This window comes from Gasterosteus aculeatus, chromosome 1, assembly GCF_964276395.1.
Source record: "Gasterosteus aculeatus chromosome 1, fGasAcu3.hap1.1, whole genome shotgun sequence".
NCBI classification, from domain to species: Eukaryota; Metazoa; Chordata; class Actinopteri; order Perciformes; family Gasterosteidae; genus Gasterosteus; species Gasterosteus aculeatus.
In genome coordinates, this window is record NC_135688.1 from 10589012 (window position 1) to 10616674 (window position 27663).

The following is a 27663-nucleotide window of genomic DNA, read 5'->3' on the forward strand; positions in this document are numbered from 1 at the left end:
CACACACTCCACAGTTGTGTCTGTCAGTGTGACCGCCAATCAAACAGCCTTCCAGACGCCAGCCAGTTACCTAGCAACCCCTCTTCACTTCCATGGTGATGCTATTAAAAGCCAGAACAACAGACAAAAAAGCTGAGAAAAGGGACGATGGGCCCGAAAAGAGAGAGAGAGAGAGAGAGAGAGAGAGAGAGAGAGAGAGAGATGAAGTGATAAAGAGCAGCAAAAAAGAAGCCAGCAGGCTGAGCGTCGCCTGACCGGTTCTCTCTCTCTCTCTCTCTCTCACACACACACACACACACACACACACACACACACACACACACACACACACACACACACACACACACACACACACACACACACACACACACACACACACACACACACACACACACACACACACACACACACACACACACACACACACACACACACACACACACACACACACACACACACACACACACACACACACACACACACACACACACACACACACACACACACACACACACACACACACACACACACACACACACACACACACACACACACACACACACACACACACACACACACACACACACACACCACCCCCCGCTGGTAGGAAGAAGACAGTGTGTGCTTTCTCGGTCTGCCTTAACAGCAGATACTCTCACATGGTTAGCACCTTCTCAATCCTCCCCTTCATGGTTTTCCACCATATTTTCTGTTTTCTTTCTCTTCACTTCCGGGAGCAATCACATCAAAGTACTGAATATGCAAACATGTCAGGGGCCGGGGAACAGAGGACGAGGTGACAGAGAAGAGACAGTTTATTCATTTTTGATATGAACAACTAACCACATTTCCTGACGGTTGGTATGTTCTCAGATCTGCAGGAGTCTAGACTAAATATTTAAACCATGAGATTTGTTTTAAGATGATGTGTTGTATTGAAACTGAGAATGAATAAAGTGTAGGATGTTTAGATAGTACTACTTAAACCAGAGTCTTGGAGTTAGAAAGACATGTGTGTTTACCAGGAGGAGTCTAACAAAGAAGATGCTATTGGTTGGATTTTTGGAAATGTAGGATTTTTGACTGTGATCCTCTAGTTTGGGGACACGGTGCTAGAAAATTCTTAAAGTGCTCAGAAAAAATATATAAACGTCTATAAATCTTTGACACTGAGAATTTTTTACCTTGTGGGATGAAATTACTTTAGAGAAGACTTCCAGGGCTGAACAATTCAATGGTTTCCAGCTGCTGACAAATACATTATAATTTATGTGTGAAACTAGAGGAGTACCCCTTTAAAATATATAGCAACAGGTTTAGCATTGTACTCGGACAACGACAACAACAACAAACATAATCCTCTTTGTTTTAAACTTTATTCATAATCTTCATTTACCAGTCAATAGTGCATTACCAGGCTAGCAGACCAGTAAAAACCAGTGATGGAGGCCTGCGATGTTTGAACGTTGAATGGGAAAAGGCCTCTTGGGAGCGAGGCGGAACAAAAACAAAGTCCCAGCTTTGACGTCTCCAACTTCATGTCCTTCTGTTTCCCCTCCATCCGCGCACAACCAAACAGGATGGACATATGCGGCTTTTTAGGGAGCAGCCCAGCTACAACTTCCTCAGAGTGACCTGCTGCTCCCAGTTACTTTTCGTCTCGCTATGCAGAAACAGAGCCGGGTGGAAGGAAAATGCACAAACGCTGAGCCGGTTCTGGATCCCTCGACGAAAACATCAACAGAAATACCAACACGTACAGACTCACAAAGCAGCTCGGGGGACGAGCTATAAACGATCTCTTCTACCTCTTGCCTTTCTTTTTCCGCCGATAAAGTTATTCCGTAAAGTAAAGCTCTTACTTAAAACTTTCCATTTTTTGTAATTTTTTTTGTACATTTGTATCATATATTCACAAAAAGTACTCTGACATTTGACAAACAGTTACCTCAAATGACATCAAAGCAAAAAAGCAAAAATAACAGCCAGTTTGACTATTCCGTCTCTTTTTTGCGGTTGTGCTTTTTGTTGTTTCTTTTCAAAGCTGCACTAACGGTGTGTCTAGCTCTATTTGCACAGATTACGCTCACGATGACAGCTCCACTGTGGGCTCCGCCAATATAAACTAAAACTGATCGGACAGAAATGAACTTTGTTGTACGCGAAGCGAGTTGCGCCTCGACGGCTGCATTACACCTCGAGCGAGGACGACAATAACAAGATGGCGGACTGGTGCCACGGAGAGGGGACCATGGGAGGGGACCTGTCCCTGAAGGGCCCCTGAGTAAGCAGACTTAGCCCAGGCAGCCATGGAGACGGAGCCTGCAGGGGCCATTTCGTCGCTGTTGTTTGCCGATTCATTTCCTCTGGGAAACTAAAGCGTCAACCCCAGAGCTGCGTCATGAAGTGTTTTTAACTCAGTGTTTCTGGGAATTACGAGCAATTTCCTTTAGAATAATACTGTGCTTTACACCAAGATTTGTTTGTATGAGAAATTAGTGACAGTGAATTCATTTAATTCAGCAGTAAGATAATATGAAGGAGTGGTCTGACAATTGGGGAATCAATCCAATTATTTGGTGATTTTTTTTTTTTTTTACAGATTACACAAAAAGTGGAACTTGCGTGAGCCTTCGAGGCGCCAGGAGGAGGATATTATCCCCTTTGGACAGAGCCAGGTTGGTTGTATCCTGCCGTTTCCAAGCTTTGTGCTAAGCTAACCTGCGGCTGTTGCGGCTTCATATCAGCATATTTCAGCTGTTATATTATATATATCTGATAATTTACACTATATGGCTAACAAAGCTAAGTGGACACCTCCAGCCACTCAGTTCAATCTTAAGAGAAATCTTAATATTGCAACAGACATCTGTACTTTTCCTGCTTTGACAAGTCGAAATATCTTAAATCTCTGTTTAGTGAATGTTGTCGCGGTGTGATGCATGACCCTCCAAACTTGGTCTGTTAGTAATGTTGTTTCCCTGCTGCTGGAGTGACCTGGATCTGCAGCTGCTCTACTGAGGATGATGAGGACGACGATGATGATGGCCTACTTCTCCCTCCACTGGAGCCCTTCTGTGTCATACCTGTCCCCTCAACACATGATGGCCTCTTTCACCAGTCCCATTGACACACTTAAGTCCCTATTGACCTACTAACTGAAAACATTGGATACATCTTTTACAGGATATTTCTCTGGTTTCTTCTGCCACATCTTTTTGAACAACCTACGCTGTGTAATTACTCTTCTCACCTCGGCTGAGGCAGAAGGTGGCTCCTATTCTGCTGCAGTGATCGTAGCCTGTTGCCACCTTCTGTGTTTTTAAAGGGCAGAATGGTGGAAATAGAGGTATGAGAGAGCAGTGTGGCCGCATGCCACGGCAGGAAGCAACAGAGCAGGTATAATCCCAATCCCATACATTTGAAATCAACTCTCTGGAGCCGCACTTTACATGCAGGAGGTGGACTTGCAAAAGAGAAAGAGGAAACTGGGTTTCATGGCGTCAGAAAGAAGGGAAAATTCAGGTCATGCTTTCACGAATCTTCAATCCAACCGTATGCAGAACAGCACGGGCAGATTTAAGCCTGTGGCAAAGCTGTCATGAGAGCAATGTTAGTATTGTGATTCGTCTTCACAGAGAAGCAGATAATGTATGTTTTTACAGCCAGCCATGGATATCCACAAACCACATCATCAGTCGTGTTGTCTAATGTGAGAGCTCAAACGGCTCACTCTTGTTGAAGCGCACTGAAGCGGAGTGCTCTAAGGATACGGTCGACACCGCCTGGGACACACGTGTGTGTGATTGTTTTCTCTGCACTGACGTTGCCTCGAGTCTCCCAGGTGTCTTATTGATGTCTGGGAAGCTTCAGCACTCGTGATGAAAAGTTGGACCTCTGTTTAGAAAAGTGTTTCTCGCTGTGAAACTTTAAAGTGGATTTCCTCATAGCCAACGGTTACGGGCGATGGAACTCTGATCCCATCGGCTTTTTCCCGTTGTGGCATCGTTAACGGGAGGAAAAGGGCGGGGCGGGCGGGGCGTGGGAGGGGCAGGGGGCGGGGCGTGGGAGGGCGGAGTGGCTTCCACATTCTAGACGGCGACACATGACAGCAGATTCAAGATACACCGGTTTCTACAATAGTACACCTGATGACAGCAAGAACCGCAGTACACACAGATGCTTTCAACAACTAATAACCACCGAGTATGAAGAACACCGAAAGCAAATAAAAAAAACCCTAGTAACGGTTTACAAACACGTGAATTAGCCCTTGAATTGAAAAGTTACATGGTTACGGGAGAGAAATGGGACAGTAGAGCGATAGATTACGCACAGGGGCAGGCGTTTCCTCTACTCGATGAAGGTTTCTCGTGCTGGTCCGTCCCATAGTCTGCGGCCCGAGTGAGCCCTGTAGTGGGGACGTACAATCAAATGAGGCTATGGTCTTGATATGTGTCGCACGCACGCACGCACACACACACACACACACACACACACACACACACACACACACACACACACACACACACACACACACACACACACACACACCCTTCACTGTCCTCACTTCCCACCTCGAAATTGTCCTCAACAGTTGGAAAGAAGATGGCGAGAAGGCGGAGAGAAAAAGAGAGAGCAAGAGAGCAGAAACCAAATGCATTTTTTTTTCTAAATTACGCAACTGTCCGTGATTCAAATGTCGATTTTGAATGGTCCTTTTTCATTCCACCACGAGGACTCTTTCCTACGAGTATAATACAGCATTTCAATTTTTTACATTTTTTTTTTAAGTTTGCTGAACCGTCTGCGTCTAGGGGGAGGAGCCACACAACCTGAGGGAGGAAAGAGCGAGTAGAAGAGGGAGGAGAAGGGAGGTTGGGTTGCAGTCAGAGCTTGATATGTCTCCCGTTTTTTATCCATCGCCGGCGGGTGACTCGGCCATCTCTTCCGTCTGCGCTGCTGTCGGGAGTCGATAGCGGACGAGGGAAGGAAGGGTCGATGGGGGAACCGGGGGGGGGGGGTCAAAGGTCGAGGGGTCAGGAGGTCCGAAAAGGTCGGGTGTTTAGCCCTGCGTCTCTTTGCCGCTCTCTCGCTCCCGCTGACAACTCTTGCTCATCTTCATCTCAGTCAGCTGGATGTACCGCAGCACGTTGGTGTCTGTTGATGGAGAGCGAGAGAGAAACAAAAAACAAATGTGAGGCAGAAAGGTTGAAATGAAAAGAACAGCTTCATCTTTGAAAAAACGGCCGAGCTCGTTGACCCCGGCAGAGACGAGGCTCGCCAGGGAACCGGTGAAAACAGGTTACACAGTCTTGCCACTGTCCTCACCTGAGGGTTCGCGGTTCTTGGCGTCGCGCAGGTAGCGGAGTGCACATTCGTAGTCCCCCAGGTGGTAGAAGGCGATGCCGGCGCGGTACATGGCCTTGAAGTGGTCTCTCTGGTGGCTCAGCACCTTCAGACAGTACTCCTTCACCCTCTCATAGTTAACGAGCTCCGACTGCAACAGACACGCTGCAGGAAGGAAGGGGGCGACAAGTAAGTGGCTTGTGAGACTTATATTAACATGAATAATCATTCAATTAAAGAGGTTGCCTCGAGCCTCAGTCAGTGAAGTTCAAGCGCCAATTACGTATGTTAAACAAGGACGGGGACAGAGCCGCTGGGGAATTGTGCCTCCACAATTCCTGCTCAGGAGGGCAGTATCTGGTGTGGATATAAATAACACTGAATGTCTCCTGGCAAGGAGAGGACATAAAGTTGCGTGAGCAGTTTCAGCCCCCGGGCGGGAGAGTAATGCCCCCTACGCGCTGACGTGGAGCTTGACATGCAAAAAACACGAAAGGGAGAGAAATCTCCTCTTCAGGGTGAAGGAGTGAATACTGCTAAATACTGACTCGAGTGATGTGTCGTAAGCAGCGACGGCAGCCGGAGAGACGAGGAAATGAGAAACAGCATGGCGAGTTGAAGCGAGCGACAGACACAGCAGAAGTCCTTTGGGAGGAGACGCGAGTGAACCCTGAACACACCATGAAGAGCCATGTGCAGTACTCAGGAACAGGCCTTGTGTTTCATTGGAGCCGAGATCAGCTTAACTTCATTAGTAAAGACGTACACTCTCTCACACACACACACACACACACAAACACACACGTTTTAGTCCACTAAAGCTTTTAAATGCCTGCTGATTGCTCCGATATCGCTTTTCCCTCTGGTGATCACAAGTACTCGAAGGTTTTGTTTCCGCTCTACTCGTTCCTTTCTTTTTGTTGGAGTCTTGATCTATCAGATGATACATCAAAAGTGCATTTTCTTTATCCTTCCTCTTACAGCCTGTCGGACTCCTGACTTTCAACCCTCCGTCTCCTCGTCGTCTTTCTTTCCCCGGAGTCTGTCCTTGACACACAGACAGCTCCGTGCATAACGTGAGTCAGGCTCCACTAGCAGGGAGGCAGGGCGAAGGAAGAGGAGGTTTGGGTGTGGGAGGGTAAAGGAGAAGGGGGGAGACCAATGTGAGACCCTCCCCCTCCCCCCCTTTCCCACCCCCGGAGCCTCAGAGACATACTTTAGACATACCCGTCAACAGCACAAGTGCAAAACACTAAATAATTCATTACGGACATCAGGGGACGGACCGATTCAACAACCATCAATGTGTTTTGGTATTTAGTGGTTGAAGTTGCATTCGTCTGGTATGTTGTGTTGTGTTTGTTGTGCGCTTGTGTGTCGATCCACTGCCTCAAGCCTCACAGCTGTAGACATTCTAACAACAGCTCACAATTGCAAATGTGCCTCGGGGGGGATTGTGAATCTGTACACATGCGAGACCTTCTGTCCTATTCGTACCATCAATCAGAGTTCATTGTCCCGATAATACTCAAGATTATCTGGGTCATCAATGCCAGAATTCTGTTCATAACGTCACACAAAAACACGGATATACATTAATTGATTTTGGATTTGATTGATTTTTGATTGACTGATTTTTGTCTTTAAGACAGTGTCTTCTTTAACAAAGATTATAACAATAAACATAAGGAGAAGTTCGCTGGTCGTTTTTCACAGCTGACATTTTGGCTCTGTTGTCATGGTGAGAAAAGCACAGGTGTTACCAAACACCTAATGTCTGCAGATGCATCATTAACTCAAACTACATAGCAGTTAGTCAGCAAAAAGCTGAGAATGATAAATTCTCTACAGGCATACCATCAAAAACGTTATGATCCATAACTTTGTCTCTCGGGTCCCGTATGAATGAGAAAAACACTACACTAATATCAGTCAGCATTCACAATGCCAGGAACCTGGAATCAAAGCAGCTCAATGGAATTATTACTTCATGCATTTTAATAATTGAATCCTCTGCTTCTATATACTGTGACATGTCTACCTGTGAAAAAGCATCATTTACTCAATAATCCCTCAAGCATGTCACACCCTGACTAAATAACCTAACCTACGATCTCCTCCTCACCTATGAGATGTTCTAACATGTTGGAGTTACTTAGTCTGCACAGTGACTGATAGAAAGTATTGCTTCCTCCTCCTAAGTCCATTGACCTTCTTGTATATATGAATGTTGTATAAAGTATTCAAGACACCATCATTATCAGATGGATGTACACAGACACACACACACCCTCATAGAAAAAAAGAACAACAGCCATCCCGTTATTTCCAGTTAAGCTCATGACACAGAGCAGCCAGGGGGAAGCTGTTTCCCGTCTTCTGTAACGGTAAGTCAACTCTGTGCAGCTGGAATCGCCCAAGATGTCCTCTAGCTCTCCTGCACTCCTCTCTTCAGACTCCACTCCTCTATTTGTTTTTACAGCTGTACGGCTACGAGGCGGCTCATCCCTCCACACGGCCATCAGTCAACGCCCTGCAGCAGTGGACGGCTTTCAGGGGATCCAGTTACAGTCCGTAATGGCCTAATGGCTGACGCAGTTAGAGAGTTCGCTGGCACACACACACACACACACACACACACACACACACACACACACACACACACACACACACACACACACACACACACACACACACACACACACACACACACACACACACACACACACACACACACACACACGTTCTACTATTGTGGAAACACACCTACAGTGCAAGCAGCAGATACACAATGACATGGGCAGGGTCAAAGACACACATACACGCGTGACTGCAAACTATTAAGTGGGGCCTGGATATAATACATGACAACGTAACCACACGCAGAGAAACACACACACGGGAGACGTTAAATGAACCTTTTGACGCAAACAATATGCACACACACACACTAAGGCAGTGTGCACTGGATGACTGGCCGGCTGCACCCTTGTCCATTAGGCAGATGGATGGCATGCCAGAGGAAATGTAGAGTGAGGTGAGAGCCATTAAGGGTGTGATTTTTATTTTTTCAATATTTTAGTGAGAACTTGTTTTCAATTGTTTTCATGGCACGTTTTTTTTTTCCTCCGAATATTAACAATAACTGGTTTTACGAATCAACGCAATAAATAGTGAATAGGTGCAGACCTCCACTCACGGCAAAGGATCGGGAACCAAAAGGTCCATCACAGCAACAGCGATCAAGCATCACGAGCGATGAGGAGGAATGATGAGGTGTGACTGTGTGCAGAAAATCAGTGATGCAGACCAGATAGATTTGTCTTAATGAGGAAGAGTGAGCTGAGGCTGCCACACTGACTGTGTGAACTTATGTTCTACTGCCAGATTTGAGTAGAGGCAAAAAATAGACAAAAAACAGGAAACCGGAAACAACTGCAACAGGAAAATTCTAACGTCTAAAGCCAGAAAAAAAGCCAACAGGTGCAGAGCAGCTAACTACTTAGTGCGAGTGTGTGAACGTACGTTTCCGTTGTCTGAATATCGAATGGGCGGCTGGGTGAGTGGGAGTGGTCAACACATGCTCTGGAACCCCACTGGTTTGCCTCAAGCATCACGTTTGAAGAAGAAAAAAAAAATAGATAATGCGTTTGCTTTTATTTAGCTGACAGAGCGCCAATGCCTGGGAGGAATAAAAGAGAGAGAGATAGGCAGGAAGCTTAGACGAGACAGGAGACAAGGGGCGAGGGAGGACAGAGATACAGACATGACCGACAGAACAAAACCCAGACGCAGATGGAGGAAAATAATGACTGGATTTTTGTATCGGAGAGGACGGGAGGAGGGAGGCGAACAAAGGGAAGGAAGGAGAGAGAAAGAGACGTTTTACCTCTACATCCTTATTTCTCTTCATCCCCCTCATCTACACTATGCACCACCCCCTCCCTCTTTATTCTACCCTCCATCACACCATGCATGACACCACATTCTGGCTAATTTAAAGCGAGTTGTGGGCCTCCTGATTAGTCTGCTGTCCATCACTGGTAATTAGTTCCGTAGGAAGGTACTGGCAGATGGAGAGAGCAGTCACTCTCACACGGTGTGGTGTGCTTCACTCCCCCGTCTCTGCCCTGTTTCTCACCTTTCACCATCTCCCCTTTACAAATGTCACAGATCTCATGTAAGAACGGGGGCCGTGCGTAGTCATCAGCACCAAAACCGCCTCGCGGAATCAATCTGCAAGCAAAATCTGATGTAACAGCGCAGACGTCATATTTCCCGGACAGTGCAGCCGGTGTCTCCTGGTCTACTAAGAATAGCTGAGCTCCAACCACAAGCCTCTTGCGAATGTTTTCCTCCGTTACTGAGAGGGACAAGGCCTCAGTTCGTCGATGGGGCTGACATGACACAGCATCTACCCCACTTTCAACAGCCACCGCCTGCATTGTCATCTCTGTAGGGGCCCATGGAGCAGGTTTTGTTTACATAAAAGACCTCTCATATTTTTGGTAATAGTTCCGATTTGCTGTTTTGGTTTTTGTACTTCGATCTCACCTCATTACTTCTTTCACAATCACCTTGTATTAATCATCCACCACCTCTATTCCTCACTTTGACACAAACATGTAACTCACATTTGTATCAGACATTGTTTGCTGTATGGGATATTTTAGCGTATCTAACAACCTGTTCCTGGATCCGCAACTTTAACAAACAAATTTAAATGAATGAAAACTATAATATTTCTGCCTTTGCACGTTCTTCTCTTGTCTAGTTGTGTCTCAAACACCGAGATGTTGCGGCTTTTCATCTTGAATCCTTATTTCATTTCAATAATTGTTGTCAGGATTTAGTTTTTACCCAGAGGTGATTATAGGAAGCAGTCGTTCTCATAATGCAGCAGTGTTTTATCATTAAAAATGTGACATACGGAATATAAAGTAGACGCTTTTCCTAAAAGGAAACATACTTAAAACAAGTGGTGCAAATGATCTCTTTGATTACTTGTCAGTGTAGCAGGAGACTAATGCGGCTCCATATGGTGTCAAAAACCTGCTCATAATTACTCTTATCGCTCTTGTTTGATTATGTGGGTTTCAACAGGCCCCTCTGGAGTACAGCTGAAAAGGTAGAGTGCCGAGATCAGCGTCACAAATGAGTCATAGCCATGTTTATTGAGCATAACTACATAATGAAAATGTATGTATAAAGGCTGAGACGTGTTTGTGTGGGTTTTTGAGTTTGGTAAAAAACCTGAATGGCATTTTTACCACTTGGGAAATATGGGGAATGTGATTTTTTGCTTTGTTGCCAAGAGTTAGAGGAGAATATGTACATCTGTTCGGGAAAAAGGTTTACAACGAACAACCGGTTAGCTTAGCACATGCTGCGATCATGTCATTTAATTCAGACGGTGACGAAGCAGTCAAATAAAAACACGTCAGCCATCTTTGTTTTGGGTGACTGTTTTGCCGCTGTCAGAAATTCCCAATATCTCCCACTTGGTTAAAACAAGAGCAAACAAACCAGCAGAAAAATGGCCACTATTATAAAACATCACCAACAAGCTAGCTTCTGTCAAAGCTCTATGTCTATCAGAGCCGTGCTAGATGTTTCACGTTGTGCTCATTCTTTATCCTCAACTAAGCTAACCGGCTGCTCGACAGACATGAGAGCGGCATCGTTCATGGAAAGCGAACAAACATCTTTCTTAAAATGGTATGTTTGCATGTGTGGAGGTTTAAACCTTGAACCACAGTATGGGAAATGTGTCCAGTAACATGTCTCCATTGATTTTGTTTTTACTTCAGTTGTCTTTTAGCACAAATCCTCATCAACGTGCTTCACTGTCTTCTACTTTGCTCCATCAAACACCCTCCCACATTGCACCCACCCCCTAAAATAGTCGCTGACTCAAGATTAATGGTAATCTATTTAAATATTTATACGAGTGAGGTGAGGAAGCTATCTTCTCCATTACTTCACCATAGATGAAACCACTTAAATGCTCTCCATTGCACATTTCAGTTTCCAGAACTCGAGCCCGGCAAAAATCGGATGTGTGTACTGGAACCCCGAGGTACTCCGGGTCGGACTCGGAGTTTCGAGAGTCAAAATGTTAGCTGTGAAAAACGTCTACGACCAGAAAAGTCATTATGTTTGTTGTTATAATCTTCACTTTGTTTGCTAAAGGAGACACTATCTTGAAGACAAAATTGGATCAATTAATCTATATCCATGTTTTTGTGTCGCGGTAGGAAGAGAATTATGACGTTGATGACGGAGATAATCTACAGTATTGATCGGGGCAATGAACTCTGATTGCATGAATTGGACAGAGGGTGTCGTGTGGGTACAGACTGTGAAGAAGAGCAGAGCTCACTCAGTCTTCATTCAAAGTGTTTTTTAGGTCTTTAAATGTGTGAGGGAAATGTGTGAGGGAAGATTTGGGACTAATCACTTTTACTCTTGTGAGTACAACCATACATTAAAAATAGTGAATAAGTACAATTTAATAAAGGATAAAAGATACTTTCATTTTGGAAAGGTCAACACAGGACTACTGCCAAATGGTTTGGCTCAGTGTCTTATGGAGTAGTAAGGATTTTTTACGAAGTCCTTGAAGTAAATTAACGGCTAAATGATGAGCTTCTATAACATCCTAAAAAGATACAACAACGTGTTGGCAAGCTGCTTTGTTCTAATATTAATCAGAGCGTACTCCCACACTGTATTTACACATCCAGCAGACACATAGCAGCATTACCATTAATATGGAGTCACCTGATGGATGTACTGTAACTCAAATATTTTGCTTTAGCCGTTTTCTGTCCCTGACAACATCTGAGGGAAATATGTGAGTTGTTGAATCCTTCACAATGTTTAGTGTCTATGGCTGCCTGCGTGGCGTTTGGGAAGGAAAGGTAGTATATGGTAGTTTAGGATGTAACTGCCTGCTACGTTCAAAGGCTACACTAAAGACAGTTAAGTTATGTTTATTCACAACATAAATTACAAGAGACAAACAACAAATAGGCTCACAATTGTAAGGCTCAGGTATAACAAGATGCATCCATAAAACACAATGCATAGTTGGCCTTATCAGAACATCAGATGTGTGTGCAGCGATGGAGGGACTGTAAATCAATATATGAAACAAACAAACAAGCAAATATTAAACGAATAATAACTTTTGCATAACTGTAGTGGATCGCTATCGACACAAAATGATTAGTTGCAGATTTGGGGGAAATTTGGTTTGAAGCTTCATTTGGATGGAAAGTGACGGACATTTTACAAGCTCTTTGAAGCTGCAGGTTTCTGTGGGTTTATCCACACAAACCCTTTCGTATTCTAAATAAACAGTTAGAAAACAACATCTTTACATTTGAACACTTTAAAAGGTTGGTTTTCTTTGACAGCACTGGGGAGTGCTGGTAAACTGTCTCCACTGAGAATTATTCTCACTGCTGTATCAGCAAATCCTGCTCAACGCAACCTTTGCATTGCACTGACACCACAAACAGTCTGTAACAAGGACGAGTTTTCAATGTCAGCCCCCGGCAGTGCATGTCGTGGAGCAGTGCATGTCGTGGAGCAGTGCATGTCATAGAGCAGTGCATGTCGTGGAGCAGTGCATGTCGTGGAGCAGTGCATGTCGTGGAGCAGTGCATGTCATAGAGCAGTGCATGTCGTGGAGCAGTGCATGTCGTGGAGCAGTGCATGTCGTGGAGCAGTGCATGTCATGGAGCAGTGCCTGTCGTGGAGCAGTGCATGTCATGGAGCAGTGCATGTCATAGAGCAGTGCCTGTCGTGGAGCAGTACATGTCATGGAGCAGTGCATGTCGTGGAGCAGTGCATGTTGTGGAGCAGTGCATGTCATGGAGCAGTGCATGTCGTGGAGCATTCCATATCATACAGCAGTGCATGTCATGGAGCAGTGCATGTCATGCAGCAGTGCATGTCATGGAGCAGTGCATGTCATGCAGCAGTGCATGTCATGCGGTGGGGAAAACTTAGATAGTGACCGACACAGGCTTTTTTATCAACACGGAGCTCTTGGGATAAATACAGAGAGCCAGACGGGCGCAGGGTGTTAGACATGCACAAATAGCAAACTCTAATTAGTTGCGGCTTACAGAGGATGCATATTCTGTATTTGTCTCCTTCTCTCTAGCTCTCTCTCTCTCGCTCTGTCAGACGGTGTCAGGAAAGGGCATCTGTTTCAGTTTCCTCTCAGCTGATGCCGTGACTTTCAACTACGGACTAAAAAAAGCTTTGATAGACATTTTGAATCTATTCATTACTTCACACAACTGTCAGTCCATATCAGAAAACGATTGCAGTCGAAAAATCTAGATCACACACGTGCATGTTAAACACATACAACAAACACATTTTCTGAGTTTTCCCATCTCTGTTGTACATCTGAGTAATTCAAATATTCATTCCCGTTCCAAGCCAGTTAACTATGTTTATTTTCAGGCTACACAATGTGGTTCAACCAGACACTTTGATCATTATTGGCACGAGAGGCACTAATTACAGCAAACGTGCCTTTAAGACTTTCCATTATACAGCCACGTAACAGCAGTGGGAGACATCTGATATTTATGGTGCACATAGGTAAAATCCCAATGAACCTTTTCATTTAAAACATCTCAACAACGTTTGGCCTGGAGTTGGCAGGAATTTCGATTACAAATACTCCTGTTCTCCAACAGAACAAATTATCACGTGACACTATTAAGTAGTCAACATATTATATAGCATAATGTTTGCTGAGAGCAGTGATTTGTCTGGCGGGAATTGCATGTATTATATATTGTTCATTCTGTACACATGGTATCCATTGTAGTCTGTCCATCCCGGGAGTGGGATCCCTCCTCTGACGTTCTCCCTAAGGTTTCTTCCCTTTTTTCCCTCTTGGAAGGGTTTTTTCATTTTTTGGGGAGTTTTTCCTGTGCCGATGGTGGGTTTCGGGACAGAGGATGTTGTATGTGTACAGACTGTAAAGCCCTCTGAGGCAAATTTGTAATTTGCGATTATGGGCTTTACAAAATAAAATGAATTGAATTGATCAGCAAATGTTGCTAACACCCCAGATTAACCTGTGAACATAACATTACCTTTGCTGCCTTTAGCATGTTTTTGATGTATTTAATGGAAAATGTAAGCCTTCAACAGTACCAACTTTATAAGTACTCGGAGAGCTCCAATTAAAAAAAAAAAACCTATCAAAAATATTTGCTCGTGGCCCCTGAGTCCTTTTTTTCTGCCTCTCTCCCTCCAAGTGCTCGCCTGGCCGTCTTTCGCACTTTGCTCCTGACAGATGACTGAATCTTATTTACTCTTGTGACAGGAGTCATGTGGGCTTGTCATGGCTCGGGTATAAATCAGTTTGGTTTGGATTGGATTTCTCACCGTAAAAACAAATTATACGAATAGACTCAGATGTCAGAGAGGCAAGCATTTTCCTCCCTACTTGTCCATCTCCTTTACCAACCCCCACCCACCCTCATCTGTCTATAATCCCTTCATATTTAAGAGTTATGTCCCTTTTCTCCCTCCCTCCCTCCCCCATTTCAGCCTCTGTTTCTTCCCCACCCCACCCCTTCTCCCATTCTCCATATGTCTCTTATTCAGCTGTGATGTAATTGGTAGGGCTGGCTCGGAGAGAACCGTACCGTGGGAGCGGTACAGTAGAGGGAGTGCCAGTCGTTCCCAAGCAGCGAAGCCGTGCCATCTGCAGCCCTGGCACGCAACGGACATCGTTCGGTTCCTCACCAATGACAGACGTGCGCGCACGAGGGAGGAAAAAAAACCTCAAACAAATCCTCCCGTCCATTTACCCTCCTCACCCTCACGTGACATTTCTTTACTCCCGCGAGCACATTGCACACAGCGCGTTTCTTCCCTCCAAAGCACCAGGCATGTCCTTTGTGTCTACAGAATAATAATTCAAATCCAGCTTTCTCCTCATCTCAACCCCTCTGTCTCACATTTCCTCCCCTCATCTTATTTCGTCCTCCCTTTCATATGCTGCCTTTATCTCAAAACTCCGCGTCCCCGGTGACGGAGCTGGTAGGAGATGAAAGGGAGGAGTTTTCTATTCTGTTCTTCTTTTGTAGACAAGCCTTGAATGTTCACCAGCAGTTGGTTGAGAAACCAACCCGTCTGAGGGGTTACGCATCACTGACTTAAAAATGAATACAACCCCCAACCGACACAGATGTGGATGCTACTAACGGACTCATTAAAACTTGGTATGGGCCTGTAATTGCATGTCATGGTTCAGAAGTTCATTGGCGGCCCAGGGGCTGTGAATACGGCTGTTATTGTGACGGAAGACACAATAACAGCCGGTGCTAACAAGGGATAAGTTACTCATTCAAACCAGAATTTGATTAAATTCCAACTATTAAACAGTTTGTCATTATTCAAGATGCTTTAAAAAAAAACGGATAAAAGAATAAGAGGCAAATTATAAACTACAGCTGAAACGCTATGCAAACAAATATCTGGGGAATAGATATATTTCTTATCAAAAGTGAAATTCTTATTCAGGTTAACTTCGCGTAGCTGCCTCTGCATGTTAATACAAAAAGAGTATTATTAGCTGTGTTTCCTTCCACACTTCTTTCACTGCAGAAAAATAATTACTTGTGTTTTGGTTTTTAATGGTCTAACAATCCTTTTAAAGAAATGCGATGAGTGGGTGAAACCTGCTGGATCATCATCAATGCAAGCAGGGCGACGGTGAGCTGCAGCGGTGGAAGAAGAATTTAGCCGATGTTACAAAAACAATTTCACTCATTCCTTCCTGCATGTGTCTCTCCTAAGGCCGTGACATATGACTCATTCACCGATCGAGCCAGTCCGGAGGAACAAAGGCGATTCCAGGCAGAGATCAGAGCGATCATGAGGTAATGAAAAGTCAGAGTGGCCACCTCTTTCACAACAGGATCACTTCGAGCTGCTTTCCGTTTCATTCTCCTCACACTTTGTGATGCACACCGCTTGGTACAAGTCCGTCAGTGTGTGTAAAGAGACAAGCTGCCGTTGAAAGTGCTGCTTCATGATCAATATCAAGAAAAAGAGCCAACAAACTGTGATCATATCAACTATTTCTGTATGTGTGTGTGTGTGTGGTGGGTGGATAGATGGTTGGACGGATGGATGGGTGGATGGATGGGGGGATGGATGGACGGATGGATGGATGGATGGATGGATGATGGATGGGTGGATGGATGGGGGGATGGATGGATGGATGGATGGATGGATGGGGGGATGGGTGGATGGATGGATTGATGGATGGGGGGATGGATGGATGGGGGGATGGATGGATGATGGATGGATGGATGGGTGGGTGGGTGGATGGGTGGATGGATGGATGGATGGATGGGTGGATGGGTGAATGGATGGATGGATGGGTGGATGGATGATGGATGGATGGATAGATGGATGGGTGGATGGGTGGATGGATGATGGATGGATGGATGGGTGGATGGATTGATGGGTGGCTGAGGCGGGCTGAGAGGCAGTGTGCTGCTGGCCAACATGTTGCACCACTGTGAACTGCAACAGACTCAGTGGTGGTGTAACCCATTTAGATACGGCCCTACAGGGACACACGGGCTCGGGGTGTCTACTTAACAAGGCCAGCAAATAGGACATCCATCACCCATCGGCTGCGTGTTTGACAGAACCATGGAACAGTAATGTCTGTGCTTATTCTGCCGCTTTTCTTCTCTCTGCACCATGTGTGTTTTCTTTAATGCCAGTTTATTTCCTTTCATAATCTCCTTGTTTAATCCTTATTTTAAAACATTTGTGACTTGTCGCAATGTGACTCGTTAACACAGCTCTAAATTAAATGTTTATTTAAATGTAATGGAAAAGAGGTTTAAAGTTGCGTAAAATGGAAATACTCAGGTGAGGTACAAGCAACTTAACTAATTAAAACAGGAAAAGCTTTCACGTTCAAGTCCAGTAGAAAACACACACACACACACACACACACACACACACACACACACACACACACACACACACACACACACACACACACACACACACACACACACACACACACACACACACACACACACACACACACACCAATAACAAACGCACACCAACACACTCCACTTAAACAAGATCTGCAATGGTAGCAATTAACGGAAGGTAAAGCTCCACTGAAAGCAACTTCCCCATATTTTATATTTACATAGAGAAGTAACCCAATGTTAGTGAGAGGTTCTTTAAATATGTCCATGCTCAGACACCAATGGGATCAGTGGGAGACAGAAAATACTGAAAAATGGACAGACTTGTTTATTTTTAGTTTTTGCATGAGATGTGTGGCATTTAACAATGAAGACAGCCACAAGAATAAGGCCATAATATGACAGAAATATATGGTTAATAAGGGGGTTGTTTGTATCATAATAAGTGGCAGGTCATTTAAATGGACATCAACAGAAATGTGAATAGAAATATTCTATAAACCACTTAAAGTAAACAACAGATGAACAACAATCAACAGTTGTACACATTATTGTGGTAAACCCAGTCATTTATAACAAAGCAACGTTGAAAAGAGGTTTATGTGAACACTCCGGTTTGAAGCAGCAGTGAGGGAGGGGTAAGGGCAATATTAATACAACAAGAGGGAGAAGGCCCGGCGATGGTTGCCATGGTGAATATGGTCCCCTGTCGAGCGCTTGCAGCCCCTTCCTCCCCCATCTCTGTTGTACATCTCTCTACTATATCCCTCCTGTACCACTCTTACCGACTTCCTCATGCTTTCCACTACTGCTTCTTTCTCCCATTTCCTCCTCCCAATCCTTCCGATTCCTTCCTTATTTAACTCTCACTTCCTCCTCGTCCTCTCCTCTTCCCCTCCCCCGTCCTTTCCTTCACGCTACAGTGGCTTACAGGCTCCACACTGCGCCCTGGACGCGACACACAAGTCAACCTTCGATGCACAATGGACGGCTGACTGGGCAACACCTGGACACAAGCGACGAGACACAACATCCCCGACATGGTGCCAGTGATATAAAACCATCATCACACCACTGAAAGACAACGTCCCCCATGATCTGCTGCTCATTATGCATGCTGTGCACATACTGGATTCATAATGGCATGTTTACACCAAAGCTACTGGCAACGTACTCATAAATCTGTATGTTTTATTGAGTGATTGTAACCATATAGGAGTACTTCTTCATATAGTAAATCCTGATGCACTATTTTGGATGGTTAACGTTGCAAAATAGATGGCGTATTTCTTCCTGAACGTTTCCCATTACCAAGCAGTCTGCGCTGATGAAAGGTATGGATCAATGATTGATTGATAGGTTCTCTTCAAACTCATTGACGGCAAATATGAATATAATACAAAATATCAGTTGGATGAATACTGATTCAGTCTGCAAAAAATGTTGTATATTTCCCATTATATCAAGTTTAGAATAGAGCTTAAACAATTTGTTGATTAAAAGATGAATCAGCTGAAAGTTATTCGCAACCTATTATTTTTCCTCACAGCTCCAGTTTCTTCCGTGGGAGGATTTGCAGTCTTTAAATATCATTCTAAACTGAACATGTTGTTCTCTGTTTTCCCATTAAAACAAGATATTAATACAGATACAGATTGTAAAGTCCCAAACGCACATTTGTGATTTCTGATATTGGGCTAAAATTACAATTATTTGATTGAAGTCATCTTTGTTCCAATTGATGATTCCCAGATGCTTTACCGATAATACTGTAATATATGAAACATGCTGAAAAGAGCAAATGTTTTTTTACTTCTTTTAACACACCCATTTAGCCTAAATAGGCGATATTGTGCAGGAGCGAACCCTGTAATGTCACTGCGAAGTGCTGCCTTCAGAATCCATACATCACCGATTGGATGTTTGGAAGATGTTGACTTTTAAACAACAGAACAAAGTTTTCCAATATTGAAAATACGCAGGTCTCCTGTGGAGCTTTGGAACGTGTGACTTTATTTATTGTCTTTCCATTTTTCTCACAGTTAATTTTCAATTGGCATAAAGGGCCTTAATAAAGCATTATTATTTGGTGCGCACATCCAATTCTCCATTTAGTCAGCACCAAGACACATTATGATCATATTCATGTAAGCTAAGTTATTCCATCTGGCACTGCGAGAACCCGCGACCTGCAGAAACCAGCGGCTTGTGTGGACCCGGTGAACCGGAACGCGCGATGCGTTGGTGAGGGTGTTTTTATGGGGGTGGGTAGGTGGTGCACCAGGTGCCGCTCACCTGTCAGGCTGTCGTAGCACTCGATCTCGGTTCTCTCCACGGCTCTCCGCTGGTCCTCGGTCATCTTGGTCCCGGCTTGGCTCAGCAGGTTGACCTCGGAGCCCGCCGTCCCGTCGATGACGTGCACCCCCTTGAGTTGCAGCAGCGCCCGGTGGTACTTGCCGATCGCCTCCCGAAATTTCTTCTCCTTGTAGCAGCGGTGACCCTCCACCTTGAAGTCGATGGCTTTCTGAATCTTCGCCTCCATGTCCATTTCAGCCGAGCCGGCTCGAAAGACGCCGCCGCCTCCTCCTCCTCCTCCTCCTCCGTCTCCTCCGGGCGCCGCTGCCAGGCTCCGGCCGCCGGTTTCCGGGTAGCTCTTCAGGCTCTTTATCGGGTGTTGTTTGGCTTCCATGTCTTTCAGCGAAAGCGCCGGGAACGGGCCATGGTGCTCGGACACGAAGGTGCGTTTCGTCGGGGAGGACCGGAGCAGCGTGCTGTGCATAAAGGATGCGGAGCGGCGAAACGCGGCGGCAGCTTTTGTCAGATTGTGCCTGAAAGAAAAGCCGTAATATAAAATAAGTTCAGTGTTTCTTTTGAGCGTTTAAAGCGAGACGAATCGGGCTAAAACAGCTGGCAGGAACATCCTGACATCTCGCAGCAGTGTTTTCAACCGTCGAAAAAAAGAAAGAAACCGGATTCCCCGTTGTGGTCCGGATGGATGCTCGGGTGGATTTCTATGGTAGCGACCTGAGAGGCACGCGCAGCTTCAGCACCACAAACAGCGCACACACGACAACCCGTGCCGAAGAGCATTCTGGGTAAAGAAAGAAGAAAAAAAAAGTAGTCGTGAGGCGTTGCTGCATTCCAGATTTAACGAGGAAAAACCGGAGGAAACGTGTGTGAGTCCATCGATTAGCCTATTTGTAAATATATGCACTTTAAACTGGGAACAGTGGGAAGAATACAATGATACATATATATATGTGTCCATAGAAAACACGGTGCTTATTTTAATAATAATTGGACCATTAATCTAAGGATGCGCATTATTGAAAACCTCCACGCCGACACGCCGTTTGCTATAATTAAATGATTCATTAAAAGTGTTTGTGGCCAGATATCGCACATTACGTCACTCCTATTGTTTGAAAGAGGCCAGCCTTTTTTTGCAAAATAATAAAAACAGGTATTTTGATAGAGATGAATTCAGCCTTACGTCAATTTATATCCTTCCTGTAAAAATCACATTTTGGGTAAACGGGGGCACCTGATGTTTTCTGATAAAGGTTTTCAAGGAGATGCAGACGGACAGCACGACGCCGCGGAGACCGGAGGAGGAAGAGAGCGACCTCTAGGGGACAAATGTCCTCACTACACTCAGTTCTGATCCGATGTGAGGCGAACCTGCAGCATGTGATCTCTACAAATTAAACGTGCACTTTTGCTCAATTGCTTAAACCTAGCGAGGTTATCTTATTTCTCCAAATTGTAGAACATACCTCTCTCAGGTGTGACTTAGCCAGGAAATCCACATAAGGCGTTAACTCAGTCCAGGAGCAGGCGTCAGTGAGTCACGTAAACATCTGTAGTTCAGCTCCTCTGGGGTCATTTCAACAAGCAAACTGATTATTTATCAATGTTAATGTATAGGACTACAGCAACTAACTGACTTCTCTCAATGTTACAATGAGTGACGGGAGCTGCGTTCATATCCAGGTGAACGCTGGTGTAATGTTGGCATGTAGGTTTTTCCTGCATTAAAGATCTTATTTTAAAAATGGTAATAATGGTCACTGCAGGGAAACCTCTAAATGAATATTCAGCGATGCTTAACCAGCCGTTCACACTAAACAATACCATCACTCGGCCGAAACACAGGTACATTCTCAAGTGGCATTTTAGACATTTTGTACAACTCCTAGCTGCAGGGGGGGGGGGGGGGTAACGGAGGCATCTATGATGAAACATCATTAACATATCACTCACAGTTGGGCCAAAATGATGTAACAGCAACCTCAGTGGGAGAGGAGTGGAAGTTCAATGAGATTATTGATGAATGATCATCTTAATGTCCACAGTAGGATAAAAAAGTGTATCGACATGGTGTTGAGCGAGTAACAAATAAAGAGGGAAGCACTTTGGACTCTTCTCTTTTTATTATTCTCCAAGTATATTTTCCTCAAAATCAGAATCACTTTTCTTCAATACCCTTTAAAAAAACCATGAGGTCTTTGAACCTGGCTTGTTCTTTGAAACTATAAAAATTCCATAATGTGATTTTAAACATTTCAAATATTTACAGTGTAACAAAGTTCTGGTGTGAAGAAAGAGCAAAAGAGGACACAGGTGACCATGAGCCATACTGGGTGACTGAACTTCCTACTCTAGACCTGCAGCGGCCCCATGAAACCAGACATGATTGTATCTCGGAGTTTCTTTACAAGCATACATGAGACATGAGTGTCCACATAGAAAAATATGCAGCTTGAGGGATTCTGTGCCGTGTAAAATCAGGTCCAACAATGCTATACATTGCATTTCAAAATAAACAATGTTCCACTGGCAGGTGTTTGTAGAAAACGTTCAGTACAATGGTAGAGAGGTAGACATGAGCCTATGTAGTTCCCAGGTGAGAGGTGGTTATCTGTGGGGGGGGGGGATGAGGTGCAGTGCTCCTTGTTAAGCGGGAGTGAGTCCTTGGCGGAAGTTAAGAACTTCTCTCATTGACACCTTTTCTACTTTCCCGAACACGGTAGACAAGGTTATTTTGAGCTGTTGAAGGTAGTAGTAGACCAGTCTCCCCTCTGACGGTTGTCGTGTGTGTTAATTTGAAGAATAAACTTCACGGGTCAGATGTGTGTACCTTAATTACGGAGAGACAATTCCTTTTCAGGCCGATATCAACATAATGACCAACGAGTCATGTTGGGGAAACATGTATTTACCTCTTCCCATTCGGCGGGACTCTGAGAAAAAGGGAAGTTTAGGAAGCAGCACCCTTACATGAGGAGTTGACAGGTAAAATTATGGCAGCTCGGTTGACGTCATGCTCATGCCATAAGCGTGCAAACAGTTACCTACGTATTTTTTTAAACCATAAATGGCAGATATGACTGAGAACTTTGAGTCCTCCAATTAAAAACAAACACTAAACAAAGTTGGTTTTGCTGTGGCAGCATGGTTGAAATATAATAATTTAAAAAAAGGTATATTCATCTAAGAGTAACCCAAAGCCAAAAAGCAGCATTAAAACTGACCATCCACATGATAAAGTCTCGCTTGTCGCCAGCGCAGAAGAGGGAGTGATACAAATTCTATACAGTTCAGAAAGAGTCTAAATCATTTTGTGGGGATTCAGGCGTTAGTTTTTCTTGTTGCCCAGCCTCTTAAAAACACTGACAGCTCCGATGTCCATCTGGGCACCCAGAGACTCTCCTGCGCCTCCGTCTGCCCCTCCCCCAGCCCCGGTGCTGCTGCTGACCTTGGAGCTTGCTAAGGTGAGTCTCTCTTGGGCTTTGGGCCTGGTGCTGGTCACCCGGTTGTCCTGCGTGTCAGCAGGTGCGGGTGACACAGCGCTGGGGTGTGTGGCGGCTAGCTTGCCCAGTCTTTTAAGCACACTGACCTTGGCACTGGGGAGGCCGTTAGGGGAAGAGGAGGAGGGGGAGGATGTGGGAGTGTCAGAGGGAGGTAGTTTGAATTTGCCTCCCAGGCGCCGCAGGGTGGTTGGCGGCGGTTTGGTGGCGGGCTCTTTCTTCTGGAAGGACGGGGCACCCTTGAGGACGCCGGCATACTGGAGGACGGAGCCTTCTCCGTCGCTGTCGTCCTCCTCGTCGTCTACGTCGATGCATGTGGACATTTTGTCTGGCTGCGGCTGGTCTTCCTCTTCGTCCCCTCTGCCAAGACGACTGAACACACCGGTGGGCTGCCAGACGGGAGAATTACGAGCACCGAGTTTATCTCCACGTCTACAGTCCAATACAATACAAAGTGAGCGATCACCTTGTACGGACGAGCCTCACCTTGTTATTGCTTGTTGTTGTGTCGGCCTTCGATTCAGCTCCAAGTCTTGCAAACACGGAGGTGCGTTTTAATCCTTTTCAAAGGGAGCAGAGCAGAAATTATTGTGACCGCTCAACTGTGATCATGTTTGATAATTGTTAAATCAAAAACGCTGTGACTTTTGCAGTCCCATGGGATCTTTTTTTAAACTAAATTAGGGCATTTATATTTAGGTTTTTTGAATTCTATTGCACACACGCCAGAAAACAGGATTAATAAACAGTAGAAAACAGCATGAAGGACAGAAATGTGATGGTTGTTTCCTTTTTTATATCGGTCAGTCAGTCTCTCCTCAAACTCTGTGCCAACAATCTTAGAACGTTGTTGATTACGGAATGAACATCAGAGAAGACGACCACAATCAGTGCGTCCGCCCGGCTACCGTGTTCCCATCACTCCTCCTGCTGCTGGCAAATGGAGCCGACGCTGATGGATACCCATGACTACTGCAGAGTAGTGCAGAGAGTTTTGTTTTACAGCTTTTGGAATCTAAAGCCATGGTTTAAAAATCAACTATTCATTGCACACTTTGTCAGTGTATTACATCTATGAATACACTACAATTGGAAATCTAGCTTTTGCTTAGAAAGCTCTGACCAGAAGAACTTTAACGCTGGATAAATAAGACGGCTGTACGAATTCTGTTTTGATGATTACCTTGGAAAAAAAAAAAGAATAAACCAGCTAAACTAGGGGCACAGTTTCTTTCATGACATAAATATTCATAACATTAAGCAGTTGACGGCATCACAGCTCGTTTCACAGACGAAAAAAAAAAAAAAAGGACCAGTCAAAGATTTTTGTTTTGGGTGAAATGCAGGAGATGTGAGTCAAAGGAGAAAAGAAGCAGTTTGAAAGGAGGAATAATACTGTGCAGTGGAAAGTATGAGTAAAGACTAGTGATTAAATGGGGAATGAGGAGATGAATGAAGGTCAAACCGGAAAACCATCAGCCCAGAGTAACCCAACTCAGTTTTAGTATGAAGGAAGTCCATGAAAACTTTTAGTATTGATTAGCTGTGGTAAGAAACAGCATTATTGGGGCGAGTTGTCGGCGAGGCCACTGGGTCAGGCCTACCTTTCTTGGCCTGCTGGGCCAGGATGCGGCGTGTACGAGGCGTGGAGCCTTTGGGCATGTTGATGATGTACTTGCCTTCCATCTCAGCTGTCACTCGTCGGTGCTTCGCTGCTGGCAAACTGTTCCCCTCTTCAGCTGGCTGACTTATAACTGACAGACCAAGCGGTGGGTACACGAGGACAAGGAAAGGTGAAAATAAGATAGGACTCGTGGCTCCAGACGGTGGGGGAAAAAAGGGATGGATGGGGTGAAAGACACTTTACATGAAAGTCTACCTGCTTTGCTGCTCTTGTTTGCTTGCATGTTGGACACTGTGACCGAGAGGCGGTTGTCTGGACGACGGGCTGGAGTTGTCGGCGGGGAGTCGTGGCTCAAAGCGTTGGCAATCATACGAGTGGCCGCTGAGAAAAAGCAGAATATTGAGTAAGTAATTGTGACGTACTTGCTTCCTATTTTGTCTCCAACGTGAGATCAGAAGACAGTTAAGTCCTCAACATAAAAACAGGGTGACACTTCCATTTGGGAGAAACCCAGCTGACGGGATAACTTCCTATCAGACTTCAAACATGTCAGTTTTATTCATTTAATAAGTGCAGGCCCAGTGTATTAATGTACAACTGTTGATTCATGTTGTTTGGTAAAGGGCTGATTTATTGTGACATGGTACACATAAGTAATGGCATACACTGGTTGGAATTAGAAGAAACGTGATTAGAAACAAATTATTAAAATGGGTTAAATGACTTCACAATCTGTTATGAACCGTAACTCAAGTTTGACAAAAATAAATTAAGACAACAAACAATTAAGGATCAGTTCTCGTCAATGCAAACAATCAAGAGATATTTACGAGTATTGGCGGTTCTTCGGAGCTCAGCTTTCACACTGGTCTGCCCTGAGGAGATGGCTTCGGTGGCCATTTTGCACATGTCCTGAAGAGGGGTTACACATTACAGAGATTATATAAACGGTCTACTGCAGTGGCTTCGACATCCATTCTCCATGACTGCAGTCACAATTATACTGTGTATATTCCAGAGGCATTGTTTGGAAATGCAAGGAGAAAAGAAACACCATATTTTCAACATTTTCATCCTTCAGAATGTGAAACTGTTAAGTTTCATCTCACCTGCCTGTAGACCTGCTTAGCATGTTTAAGAATGGAAATGATGTCTCCAATGACTGTAATGCCGAGGTCCATCATGATGTCTTTGCTGAGGTCCATCAGCATGTTCTTGTGAATTCTGCAGTGACACGAATGATCAGACAATACTGTAGGTACTTTGGTTCACTTGTTCTGGATAAAAGAAAAAATAGATTGGCGCTCATTAATTCAAAGCCATCTAGAGCAAACGCACACACTCGATTATCACCAGAAAAAAAAACGCAAAAAAAACTGCTCTCCTTTGGAGCATGACAATTTATTGCTTCTCGGCCCAGTTAGGCTCTGATGTGATTGTGCAAAGGAAACTCATGATCCAGCACAACAGTGTGGCTCTAGTTTATTACTCAAAACCCGATGAAGGAGCAGTATTTGGTTACCTGTTGTCCACAAAGGAGACTGCATAAGTGACTGCGAGGCCAGCTGGGATCCCAGCATCTTTAAAAAACTGAATCCACTCGGAGGTGGCTTAAGAAAAGGGGGGGAAAAGACCATTAGTAATTGGACAACAAAAATGATTTTGTGAAACACTGTCATAATTTCACTCAGCAACTATCACAATCCCATAACAAAAGGTTACATATTCAGTACTTCTTTAATCAGAGTTTAAAACCACAAAACTAATTCATCATTATATAAAGGAAAATGTACATTTGTGAGAATCTGAAACCAGTATAGGTCGCCGTTGCAGTTATATTTGTGATGAAATATAATTGTATTGTTGGTTCTCAGTGATACTGCGGACAGCAGGGGGGGAAAGGGGCCGATATTAAACGGTAGTAAGCCGGGGCAGAGAGCAGCACAGTGGGCTCTGATGCGGACTAGCCGGGGCTATTTATAACACCAACAATGAAGCGCCCTGTATTTGGAGTGATGGATCCAGATACAGGCTGATGGTTGCTCAACAGCTGCCGGGACAATAGCTCTAACACGCTGAACTACCGACACGCTGTTAAAAACAGAGAGGAAACTGACGCGGTGGATACAAAGAGCCACACAAGACAGAAACACAAAATAACTCATTTATGTTAAAATGTATTGACGTTAGCCTGGGTAGAGCACCGTGAATCGGACCGCGTGAATTTTAAATCAGGATAGCTCACATTAGCACGGGAAAATGACCGAGCTAGCCCAAACCCACACGGAGAACGAAAGAACGGGAGCTCAGCGCACAACTCTCCCTTTGACGCCTGTTAAAAACCACTGAAAGGGAGCTCGCGGGTTTATTCACACAAATCGACTCCGCCAATCTGTGTTAGCATTAGCTTCCTCTAGCGGTAGCTGTGAATTCAAAGGCGCTGCTGCTCATCTCCGCCATCCGCTGCGAACAAAACCGACTGAGAAACCTGCAGACGGCATCCCGAATTAAGGCGACGGACGAGTTTGCCAAACAGTGAAGCTCCGGGAGGTTTGAAATGCTACCAAGCAGTAACGACGGCTTGCCGGGCCTTTCTGCTCTCACCTGTTGTCACGGACGCCATGTTTACACCAAATGTCGAGTGACGTCAGCCACATCCGGAGAGCTCGCGCTGCTCCTGTGACGCCACTTCCGCCCGAAGAAGGGCTCGTGAAGTTTCATATGTGAACGCTAGAGAGTAACATAGAGCGCGTACACAGCACCACGAATACACACTGATGGTTTTCTTACGAATGAGTCCAATTATGCCGTTTATCATTTAATTGTTAGATATTAGGTTTACTGTGGCTAACTACATGCCAATGTATAGGCC

The 27663-nt window shown here is 44.7% G+C and overlaps 2 protein-coding genes across 6 annotated transcripts; both read right to left on the reverse strand.

Annotated features, from left to right (window-relative positions):
* Window positions 1-1816: 1816 nt before the first annotated feature.
* Window positions 1817-20428, reverse strand: ttc9b (tetratricopeptide repeat domain 9B). The gene is made up of 3 exons (XM_040196520.2): window positions 19653-20428; window positions 5332-5514; window positions 1817-5160 (listed from the first exon to the last, which is right to left on the reverse strand). Exons 1-3 carry the CDS (start codon window positions 20134-20136, stop codon window positions 5066-5068), a joined length of 762 nt encoding a protein of 253 aa, XP_040052454.2. The 5' UTR covers window positions 20137-20428; the 3' UTR covers window positions 1817-5065.
* A 1343-nt stretch (window positions 20429-21771) lies between these two features.
* On the reverse strand, window positions 21772-27562 carry c1h19orf47 (chromosome 1 C19orf47 homolog). 5 transcript variants are annotated; one of them, XM_040196065.2, is made up of 8 exons: window positions 27396-27562; window positions 26314-26401; window positions 25901-26015; window positions 25622-25703; window positions 25047-25172; window positions 24772-24921; window positions 23654-23727; window positions 21772-23556 (listed from the first exon to the last, which is right to left on the reverse strand). In XM_040196065.2, the coding sequence occupies exons 1-8, from the start codon at window positions 27412-27414 to the stop codon at window positions 22996-22998; spliced, it is 1215 nt and encodes a 404-aa protein (XP_040051999.2). In that variant the 5' UTR covers window positions 27415-27562; the 3' UTR covers window positions 21772-22995. The 5 variants fall into 5 exon arrangements, with proteins under 5 accessions (XP_040051999.2, XP_077954433.1, XP_040052159.2 ...); XM_078098307.1 differs by having other exon boundaries at window positions 24847-24921; window positions 25901-26068; window positions 27396-27557; XM_040196225.2 differs by having other exon boundaries at window positions 24847-24921; window positions 27396-27556.
* Between the last annotated feature and the right edge of the window lie 101 nt (window positions 27563-27663).